This window comes from Hippoglossus stenolepis, chromosome 18 (assembly GCF_022539355.2).
Source record: "Hippoglossus stenolepis isolate QCI-W04-F060 chromosome 18, HSTE1.2, whole genome shotgun sequence".
NCBI classification, from domain to species: domain Eukaryota; kingdom Metazoa; phylum Chordata; class Actinopteri; order Pleuronectiformes; family Pleuronectidae; genus Hippoglossus; species Hippoglossus stenolepis.
The window spans coordinates 8390000-8401218 of record NC_061500.1 but is presented as its reverse complement, the minus strand read 5'-3'; the positions used below and the strand labels follow the sequence as shown (position 1 = coordinate 8401218).

The window sequence follows — 11219 nt, the reverse complement described above, 5'->3', positions numbered from 1 at the left end:
CAAAGCAGGGTGTCTTTTTCAGGAAATATGATGAATGCATGAATATATATATTTTCCAGGATGAAGCTTATTGACTCATACAACACAACAAAACAAGTCTCTTGATGCACTTCATGACAGCAATGGTCTTCGTGATTCAAACCAAAAACTGCTGCAACAACATTTCATATTTTGTTGTATAAAGTTAAGTACAAAGTTGGGTCATAAAGAAACAAGTCTGGTTTAATCATCTCAAATTTATTGGTTGAATGCACTTGTTGTGATTGACGTTTTGAAACACCACATACTGAATTCGAAATAAGTATCCAAGCACTTTATGGAAACAGGAGCAATATAATTTTATCATCTTTTCAAGAACTCGCTGTCTGAACCCGGTCGGCTTGTCTGTCTCAGGAATTGCGCAATGTGTCACAGTTTGATTTATAGATGTGTGGTGTGTCCCGTGGTCTGAACTGAGAGCTCGTTGCTTTAATATATGACCTCCACCAGCTGGAATTATCCGCCTTAGTTAAAAGCCACTGGGCACTTACTGTAATTGATCGTTTCCACAAATCTACCATTTTGGAACCAACCAGCTTGTAGGAAATGACAGGTTTATCTGTGTGAACGCTATAAACCCAGCGACACACACGCACACACACACAAACACATACACACATACACACGCACACTCTTGAAGAAAAAAGAAATTGGCGCCAGTAAAAAAACACACAGGATGTTTCGATAATATTTATTGGTCATACTCCTACATCTTATGACATCATGAGATAATAAAAGAATAAAGATTAAAGAATAAAGCATAAAGCATAAAGCATAAATCATAAAGCATAAAGCATAAAGCATAAAGAATAAAGAATAAAGAATAAAGAATAAAGAATAAGAACATCAACGCCACATAAAAGATCTCATGGTTATTGGTCCTTTTGTATCAAATGTATCATTTGCTCCAGAGTTGGTGCCTATGTTCTCTACAGTCTTAATTTTGCACTATTACACTATCATAGTGCTAGTTTATTTCTTTAATATTTTTAAATATAGAAAAAATGCACAAGTACATCAGTGACTTGAAAATGGAAATCAGAATTTTCTTAATTGCTTGTAAGTTCACGAAGAAGGCAGCTTGTGCTCCGAAGCCTCCAAGGTGCTTGGCACAACCATGGACAGAAGACAAACTGCATGGTTAGATCAAGCACAATGGAGTCCTGGGCAAAGACGAAAAACCCAACACAGGATCCAGCGTAGTGTGAGGTATCCGAGAGACTGGAAAGCTACGTTGAAGATGTAAAGTTAGAGGAAAATAAACAGTAAAACAAAAAAAATACATTTTTACTTTCTTGTCATTCTTGGTAAATGTGGTTCAGTGTCAAAACATCTGAAAGAAATAAAATATCGAAGTATTTTCTGGGTTCTTACAGTTGAAAGAAGGTCCAGTGGTTCGGTGGCGTCTGCAGGACAAGAGACGAAGAAGTCTAAAGGTGTGAGGGCGGAGATCCGCACTCAAAGACTGATTGTCAAAAAATGAAAATGGCAACGCTGGTTTACACAATGAATACAAAAGCAAATGAACACAGTCGCAGAATAAAAAAAAAAAGATTAGTCATAGGTCACACTCAATGCGGAAAAAAGGGCTACACCCTTCCTGCGCACAAACTGCGTCAAACCCCTCCCTCCGGGTCTTCGCGCCCAACGCTACCAGACACGAAGAAAAAAATCCCCCAAAAATGAAATCCTTTGATACAAACGTTTAATTTAAAAAAACATTTTTCAAGGAAAGATTTACAGAAGGCCCAGATGGGTGGCTTAATCAAATCAGTTCTCCATCAGTCTGTTGGGTGTTCTTCAACAGATCAATGGAAACTAAGTTTGGGTAATTCATCAGCGATCTTGTTAAGAGCTGCAGCAGAGTCCAGTCACTGAAATTGTACTTGTAATTGACTAAAATAAAGAAGAGTCTTGGCGGCCAGTGACACAATGAACTCCAGGATGACAGTTACAGCTTTATCGCCGTTGTCCATCTGAGGACATTCACCGTCTCCTTGGACTAAAGACACGGCCACTCCTGACGTTTTATCCCTAACTGCGTTAACGGTCACTGGGCGCAATGCTAAAGAGTCAAGTCAAACAGAGAGAGCGGTTTCTCCAAAGGCTTTGACAATCTCGTTACCTTCTCCTGCCTGTTTTGTTTCAGCTCCCCAGGGATGTCTTACTAGAATGAGAAAGCATGGTGCCATAATCAACTTATACAGCTCAGGCAACTGAGCCACTTTGTGTGATGAAATTACACCGTGATGCATATTTATGTGTCATGGAGAAAAAAAACTGGCGCCTGTGTTGGCGACCAAATGGCGTGAAAATGGGAGCACTTTGGGTGAGGATGGTGGACGGTGGCATGGGAAGAGATTTTCTGTTTTTCACAACAATGGGGATGTTTTGAAGTGATGGCTGATGGGATGGTGAGATGGTTTTTAATGCGTGGATGATTGTGACACATTAGGATGCTCTCTTACCTTGAGTTTGGTATTTTTTTTCCTTCTTCAAAAATGTACAATTCTTTTGAGTTTCAAAGTTTTGTATAAATCTCAGAATCTGATTCTAAATTTAACTGAAGAAAAGTTTAAATGTTTCCAAAAATAAATTATCATTAGAAATAAATGATTTAAAACACAAAATTACACACCAACAAATTATTAAAATTTGAAACTTAAGTCATACCTTACTGTGCTTTACTGACAAGCTCAAGCTGCTGTCTTTGGAAGGTCTTCCCATGAAACCCACCTTTCCATCCGCTGGACCCAAAGTCGCTGTAGCTGCAGCCGGTTGAGAAGAGTTGAAGTCGGTCGGGTGCTGAGCAGTCTTTGGAGGGGTCCTCCAGCTTGCTCTACTTGAGACAGACTGTCCAGACTGCGTCCTCAGCACCCTTCAAGTCCCCGTCTCCTGCCCCTCCTTCAAGCTAGGAGGGGTTTGGGATGTTCTCTTGGGATAGGTGCAATGGCAAGGAGGACTTGGTCAGGCTAGGATTGGACGTGGGTTGGGGAGTTTGGGGGGGCCACCGGGTTCCGCATTTCATAAATATTAATACAAAGTCCTCCCTCTCCAAATGGGTAGATTCTTTAATTTTGTTAGAGGGGGAAGTGCTTTATTCACTTAATGGCTTTTATTAGTGCCCGGTCTTCAACTCTTTCATTAGCTAAAGTGCTGCTATAATTTACAGGGTAAAAGGGGGTGGGGAAGAGGCGGTGTCTGAGGAGGGTTGATCCTGCTGCTGCTGCTGGACAGCCATGCATTACCCTCCACCACTGCAGCTTTCCCTAAAAAAGTGCCTTTTCTCTCAGTAAGAACTGTCGTCTATAACATCAGATACACTCTCAATAGCAGCCTCACTGAAGCATAAAGTCCTGTGGTAGGTGTGAGTACATTGTCTCTGTTGCATTTTTTATTCATACAGTCATTGGAAAAGAAACCCTGTTGCACATATAACATTAATAATAAAATAAATGTCTTGTTCGCCATCCACGTTGTTCTGAATCAGACACTTTGTAACCACAGAATAACCGAGTGCATCGATGGCTGCTTTTGTATAAGTGGAAAAAGATTTTGTGGTCATGAAAAACAGTTTTTCTCCACAACTACACATTTAATGAATTTTGTGGATTGGGTTAGTTGGGGATCAGGATTTGAGATATTTTTTTTCTTTGCCATTATGTCTTTTTTAGTAAATGCATACATGCAAGATTGGTAAAGTTGCATTTTTATATACAAGATATTCTGTATTGCTCCAAAGACGATGCCTACTTTGAGGCAAGTATTATAAGTATATTATATATTTTGTGAATAATTTTAAATTATAGGTGAGTTTATTTCACTTGACAAATCTGCTACTGCATCTTTGCAGTTTATCAAATATGCTGTAAAACAATCACACACACATTTGGAAAATCTCAGCTCAACAGTCTTTGCTCGGTTCATTGGTCTTTATTCTTCAAATTTCCACTCGGACAATATCGTACTATTTATTCAGCTTTGCACTGGCGCCATCCACTGCAGTCACTGGCTGCAATAAGGTGCTCAGACACAAAATGGCTGCTACACTTCATACAGGTTGCAACATATTGACATTAGATAATGCTCGCCTCCAGCAGTGCTCCTGGGTCTGATGAAATGCTCTGGATTCTTACTCTGTGGAGTCTTGTTAGTTGTGAACAGCTGGCGGATGATGTCCCCAGACTGCGTCTGAGTGAATGAACTGATTAACCTGAGTGGCCGTCCTTACGAGAGAGAGGGGGTGGGCCAACAGCCTGAATAACTGCCTTCATCATCAATGTCACATAAATCACTTCTCTGGACAGGGCTTTCAAATGAGACCTTTTTTCCTTTCCTGTCGGAGGCAGACTCGAGTGGTCGTGGTAACGCTGCTGCTTAGAACTGCTATGATTCTGAGAGGGCTGTCGAACTGAGAGCAGATTCAATGATGCAACGTTTCTGTGGTGCTTAAGCAGCAGTTTGCATGTAGCACATTAAATCACATCAATTTAAGTAAAAATAGTGTGCCTGGTTATACTTCTTATTCAATACATGCTAGCGTTCATATGTGATTAATAAACCTAATTTAAGATAGGTTAATAAAAAGTCAGAAGCAACGTTCCTTGAAGTTTTTATTGTACAGATTTTAATGCAAGTCTTAAACCAATATTCAATATGAACTATTCATGGTGGTAAGTACTGTAGGTTCTTTTAAAGGTGACACTCACATTCATTTCATTGCTTTTAAATTACAGCAAAGAATCTGGGAACCACACAACACAGTTGGTCTGATGGATATGTTTGTCGATTTACCCAGCAACTGTACAGAACACTTTGTGATACGCAGGCCATGCAGTGAAACGGAGACTCCTTTTTACTTCTTCACCAGCTGGATAACGTCTTCGTCATCCATAACGTGGTCCTTGCCCACCTTTTGAGGGTTATGTTTCACGGACGCTCCCCACACAAGAGCACTGAAAAAGGAAGATTTGAAAAATGAAAGTATAGTAAGTGAAGGATGAATTCAGTTTTACACCATTTTAAAGAGAAGTAAAAGATGAGCAAGCTCGTCCGGCGGTCGTCGTCTTTAATAAACAAATAAAATAGATAAGAGAATTATTTATTCTTTCTTTGCTGCAGAAACACTGGATCTGCAGCTATAAAGTAACCTAGAGGGTACAATGACATCCTTTAGTTACAAAGGCTCTCTAATCGCATATGTGACCTGTTCATTCCCTGGAGGACGGCTAATGCTTAGTAGCACTAACGTATTGACTGATTGACGATCTTGGCTCCCCCCCATTTGAAGATGGTGGAGCAACACACCATCTGAGATCCTAATCCAAACTCTCCAATTAAAGCTTATATGGCATATCTCACCACTAAGAAGGCAATGACTGTGATTAAAGCGACTGTATTGTTTCAATAAACACGAGTAATTTTGTTGTAAGGTGGTTCTAATACTGACTGTTATTAAAAAACCTTAAAGAAAAAAGCAAATGAATGAGATGAAATGTAGAATAAAGCACACAACACATCAATATGTTCTAAAAACTGCTCTAAAATTGATCTTATAGTCTTGCTTTGAATTAATTCAACCATGTCTTTTCTTTTAATCGTGACATTGCTTTAACACTTTTCAAAAAATATTTTATTGTTTTCAACAATCTTTATAGATTCTTTAACCATCTTAATCATGTAAACCTTGAGCTGAATTCTATAATAAAATTATGAAAAAGAAAATTATGGAATAAAAATAAAACAGTTACTACTCTGGGAGCAGCGTTTAAGAGAAATGGAGAAATTATCAAATCTATGCTGGTGCTCAGAGACGGAGAAGGATACTCACTATTTCAACTCTTTGACGAGGTTTTTGTGAATCTTTAAGCAGAAATCCTCGACTGCAGTTCGGCCGTCAGGGAGGACAACAGGAGACGTGTAGTCAGGAAGCTGGCCTTTGGGTTTGGTGTAGCTGCGAATTAAAAAAAATCATCTCTGTCAAATTTTAGCAAATGCATTTGTAAAGCTTCAAATTCACACACATTCATACAGCACTTGTATGTAACTCATCAAATTTTCCAATGAATCTGAACAAATTAAAATATCCATATTCTGCAGCTACCGTCTTTCCCCTCCATTCACACACCCCTGTGAAAACTGGATTAACATCTCTTACATGCGCACAAGTCTTAGGTAATCCCACATCCTCTCCAGCAGGTCATCGAAGTTCCAGTGGTGGTGGGCCGAGATGGGGACAGTGTGGGGCACCTTGTAGATGACGTCCAGCTCCTCAATGGAGATCTGATCGATTTTGTTGAGCACATATATGCACGGGACGTAGACCCTGTCGTGACAAGAGACTGTAAGTGGCTGCTGACCATTAAGTTACTGCACAATCCGCAACCATCAGTGTTCAGCAGTCGGAAATGAATTTCCACCTCTGGGTTTTACATACACTCACATCATCCATATACTAGATTTTAATGCAATTGTTGTATTCTTATATTTAAGGTTTCTAAGTAAGTGATGATATTTGACTAAAGATTTCTAATAGAAGTGGAAACACACATGTGGTTGGAGCCCTGCACGGGACATATAACACATTTACTAATGTATCTGCATTGGTGTAGCGGGAACAGATATCAGATTTTTAAGGCTCCAGCAGGCCACACCCACTGGGGATGACTAAGGCTGGCCCATTCTGGCACTTCAGCAGCTTACCGATTTCCCTCCACCATATCAATGAGGTCATCGGCTGTGGAGTCGCTACGCAGAGTGATGTCGGCGTTGTGGATCTTGTACTCGGACAGGATGGATTTCACCGTTTCAGAATCCAGCTCAGTTTGTGCACACTAAGAAGGAAGAGGAGAGAGGAAGGGTATGATGTCGGTTAACACGAGAGGTAGAGGACACATATTCAAAATGTTAAATAAAACCAAACTGATATACAAGTCTATATCAACCCATCAAAGAGGCAGAATATGTACACACATTATATGTATATATATTGGAAAACAGTATATATATTACATATAACGTAATGAATTGTCTGAGCAAATAAGGTGGAGACAGTGTTTGCTAAGAATACTTTTTTGGGGGGGGAAGGCATATTCCTGAATTTACTTGGGTTACACATACACACACAAACATACACATATATAAATGTCAATATATTGAACCTAAAATTGGTTTAGGCACTGGATCCAATACTCCAGTGCTGGTTGGGCTCTAATATTAGGTACAGACAGTATTGAATATTTTCACATTGTACAACTAACATCACGCTTCGAGTACTCTAATGAAAATCTATAACTAAAAACATGTTAAGTCAATGATAACTGTTTATCAGATACAAACCAAATGTTAGCACATTACGGAAATTAAGTGTAATCTCATGCATGTCCACCGGGCAACAGCATCGGACGGTTTTCAGGGTTTGGTACCAGGGTGAAATCACATTTACCACATTTATTTCTGCAGATCGGTTCCAACTTTAAACAACTTCTTTGTTCCCAACGGATTCCACACATTTATTTAAAGTAATGGGGTGCCAGAAAAAATCCCATCCTCAAAATACACTGACAGTTGACTGCAGACACCTGACAGCTGAAATAGTGGCAGTATCACCCCACGCTCTTGTAGTCTCCTCACTTTTCTGGCACATCAGTCGGTTGAAGGACAAGTAAACACAGCCTTTTATAACAATGTCATAAATCTCGTCACTGAAATCTAGTGGGAACTCAGACCTGCAGTACTTTATTAATTCCAGTGACATTTTAAGACGTGAAACTTTAAATTGCTGTTGTGCTTTGTGAGAATTACTGTGGCTGTGAAGTTGATGCCTCCTTTGTCCTTCTTCTTGAAACCGATGTTGGGTGGTTGCTTGTTCAGTCGGATGCCAAAGCCCTCCAGCTCATGTTCTATTAGTCTCTTATGGAGAAGAGGCTTCAACACATCGAGCACGATGAGGATCAGGTTGCAGGTTCGAGCCACTGAAAAAGAAAGGAATGACATGTAAAGACAGCACTCACCTCCACTATCATCAAAACACCAAATGAGGGAATTTAATTAGCAAGAAAGGTGTTTCATCGCTCCGGTAGAGGCCAGAGACTTAGAATAAATGACATGGTATATTAAATTCGTTCGAGAGGCCCATGGACGCACAACAACTTACTAGGACACTTTGTCATCCGTTTGTATTTGGCGAATAAAAACCTTCATTAGTCTCAAATCTTCACAGATCAAATCTTTACCTGCGATGACCTGTCGGCCTCTGCCCTTGCCATCCTTGGCTCCCTCAATGATTCCTGGGAGATCGAGGAGCTGAAAAGGAAGAAGGCAAGAACATAAAATAAGTCACTTAAAACATCACAAACAGAAATAAAGCTTACATGTATCAAACAAAATAAATTCTTGTACCTGAATTTTGGCGCCTTTGTAGCGAATGACTCCAGGTACTGTGGTGAGAGTGGTGAACTCATAGGCGGCAACCTCAGAGTACACGCCTGCAAGGTTACTTAGCAGTGTAGACTTTCCTACGGAAGGAAATCCAACGAAGCCAACACGAGCATCGCCGGTTTTTGCGACATCGAAACCTAAAACACAAACAATAATCATCAAACTTTAATCAAATATGTATCTAAACACGTCTTAAAGATGTGTTTAGAATAAAACTAAGCAGGACTAGCACAGTGGTAAAAATGTATTCAAACCATTTAAAATGACCTAATTCACCCAACTCTAAGACACCCTGATTAACTTGGTCAACCAGCTCCAAAGATTTGTGTAACTTGGATGAACATCTGACCATATACACAAATACAGGTAATCATTAATGGATCACTTGCTTTTCTTTCCACTGTAAGTAGACTGAAGATTTACAAATAATCGTACCTTCTCCTGTTCCACCCCCGGTGCCTCCTTTAGGTGTGATGAGCTCCCTCCTCAGTTTGGCGAGACGCGCTTTGAGCAGACCCAAGTGGTGAGCTGTGGCCTTGTTCCTCTGCGTCCTGGCCATCTACAATCAACAACATGAGGTCTCAAACCTGTTCTTTGCACGACAGTTTTGTAATAACCAGTGAGCAGCACAGAAAAGACACTTTTTACCGCATAATAAAGCTAATGGCGACCAATAAGGTAACTTTGGCTGAGAGTAATGATTCTTTTTAATCTGTTAATTATGTTTAGAATTAATCAATGAATGGGTTGCTCTGAAATGTCTCAGAGACATGACTGGTCATTAAACTGCATCTGACAATAACAGAGCAGATGAGTATTGTATAACAATGAAAGCCGGTCCAAGGATCTGTTGGTTTTCATAACAGCTAATTGTAGATGGACTATGGTTATCTTGTTATTACCATTTATGATTTTCCTGTTCTATTTCTGCTCAAATGATCAAGCTACTCAAAGTAAGACTACTTCTCTCCATCTTTAATATTTCTATTTGAACTAATACTTTTATTCTTACAATATTTTCTCCTTGTGCTGCTACTTTTTGGTGCAGTTTTGTCATTTTGGTGAATTTCCTCTAAGGACGATCTTATCTTACCATATTTAACATTAACAACGTAGTTCTATATGGAAAAGCCTCTTGTTCAGAGACACTTTCAAACCTTATACATTACTATAAACTCACCCAGGTTCAAGTCATTTAACTGTGCTACACTCATCTCTATCTGTGCAATTCAATGGCTTAATGCTTTCACACTATATATATTTACATATTCTGCTCACACTATAATGTATTAACAACGTATTAGTTGTTTCTATTCTATTCATTTCTGTATTTCATTGCATGTTCACTAGTTTATTACTTTTACTGATGTCTATCCACTGCTGCTGTAACACAATGGGACTAAAATGTCTGATCTGATCTCATTTTAATTTCTCTTTTTGGAAACCACCCTTGAAAGCAAAGGAAACATCCAGAAACTGATACAAAACGCAGGCTACTGTGTAAAATTCATATTCCACTGATTTTTATCAAAGTTAACATGATTTGTGAGCTACAAGTTACATTAATGTGCAGTTGCTAACATTAGTTTAGCTGTGAGTCGGTTAAACCTGATCTAAGCCAGCAACTCGAGGGTTAGCAACAACATTCAATCAGTTTTATACTTTTTATAATGCGGCTACAAGTTAAATGAGCACATTCAGATAAACGCTGTAACGTGTTAGTGAGCTGAATACAGAGATATGTGTGTGAGGCCCAGCTGTGGGAGCATCGCATGCTAGCAGCTAGCGGTTAGCCATTAGCTAAAACGTGACTGATCCACCGGGCTTCTTCTTCTTCTTCTCTCTCTGCTTTTAAAACTCACCTCGCTTTCAATCTCCGCTATTTTGTCGAGTATAGTCATGGTGGCGGTGATTCCTGTTGACGACCAACGCTGCCGAGGGAAGTTGGGGAGGTTGTTTTACATGAGGAGTTAGCAAAGCTAGGTTGTGTCCGCCGAGCCCACGTTGAGCCGCCGAGCGCCGGTTCGCGGGAAATCTCGCGGGAGCACGGTTTGCATACGTCACGCTGCGCCCAGCGCGTGGACTCACAGGAGGAAATATGATAGTAAGACAAGAAATACGGTAAAAGAAAATCTGCCTGAAATCTAAAAATTACATTTAAAAAACGAAATTTTGTTTGGATGGATTTTACTCAACTGTGCTAATAGTAGTTTAAATTTTTTTTAAAATAAAATTAAACATACAATGGTTTTAGTTTGTGCAAGATAATATTTTCCAGTCAGATGTTTGTTCATGATAAATCAAATAAATCCAAAAGCTAAATAATCAGCTGATTTTACCTCTATTTAAATAATCAAATAACATTTTTAAGATCTCTTCAGATAGACGGCTGCCACCTGCTGTTCATATTTCTTAACAGCAACAATTCTACCTAACACAAAACAGAGCCATAATAATACAAGCTTACATTTAATACAATAAGAGGACAATGAACCTTTATGAAACAGAATCATGAATAATCACACGTTTAATAAACTCCGTAATAAATATTGCAAGGTGTTCAATAAAATAGACAAGTGTCCAAGCTACTCTACCGAATTGCATATGAAATAAAAAAATTGCTGCACCTTTAACATCTCTAAAATTACATTATGCTACACCAAGTTAAAAAGACAGTAAACTGAAATGGGATTTGGATTTGGATTTGGACCACACATTATACATATTATAGTTTGATGTAA

General features: G+C 39.2%; 1 protein-coding gene across 1 annotated transcript; it reads right to left on the bottom strand.

The window, feature by feature from the left end:
• Positions 1 to 4639: 4639 nt before the first annotated feature.
• On the bottom strand, positions 4640 to 10536 carry drg1 (developmentally regulated GTP binding protein 1). The gene is made up of 9 exons (XM_035141443.1): positions 10341 to 10536; positions 8914 to 9037; positions 8440 to 8615; positions 8274 to 8343; positions 7843 to 8012; positions 6742 to 6872; positions 6197 to 6364; positions 5870 to 5992; positions 4640 to 4994 (listed from the first exon to the last, which is right to left on the bottom strand). Exons 1-9 carry the CDS (start codon positions 10377 to 10379, stop codon positions 4895 to 4897), a joined length of 1101 nt encoding a protein of 366 aa, XP_034997334.1. The 5' UTR covers positions 10380 to 10536; the 3' UTR covers positions 4640 to 4894.
• Positions 10537 to 11219: the final 683 nt, after the last annotated feature.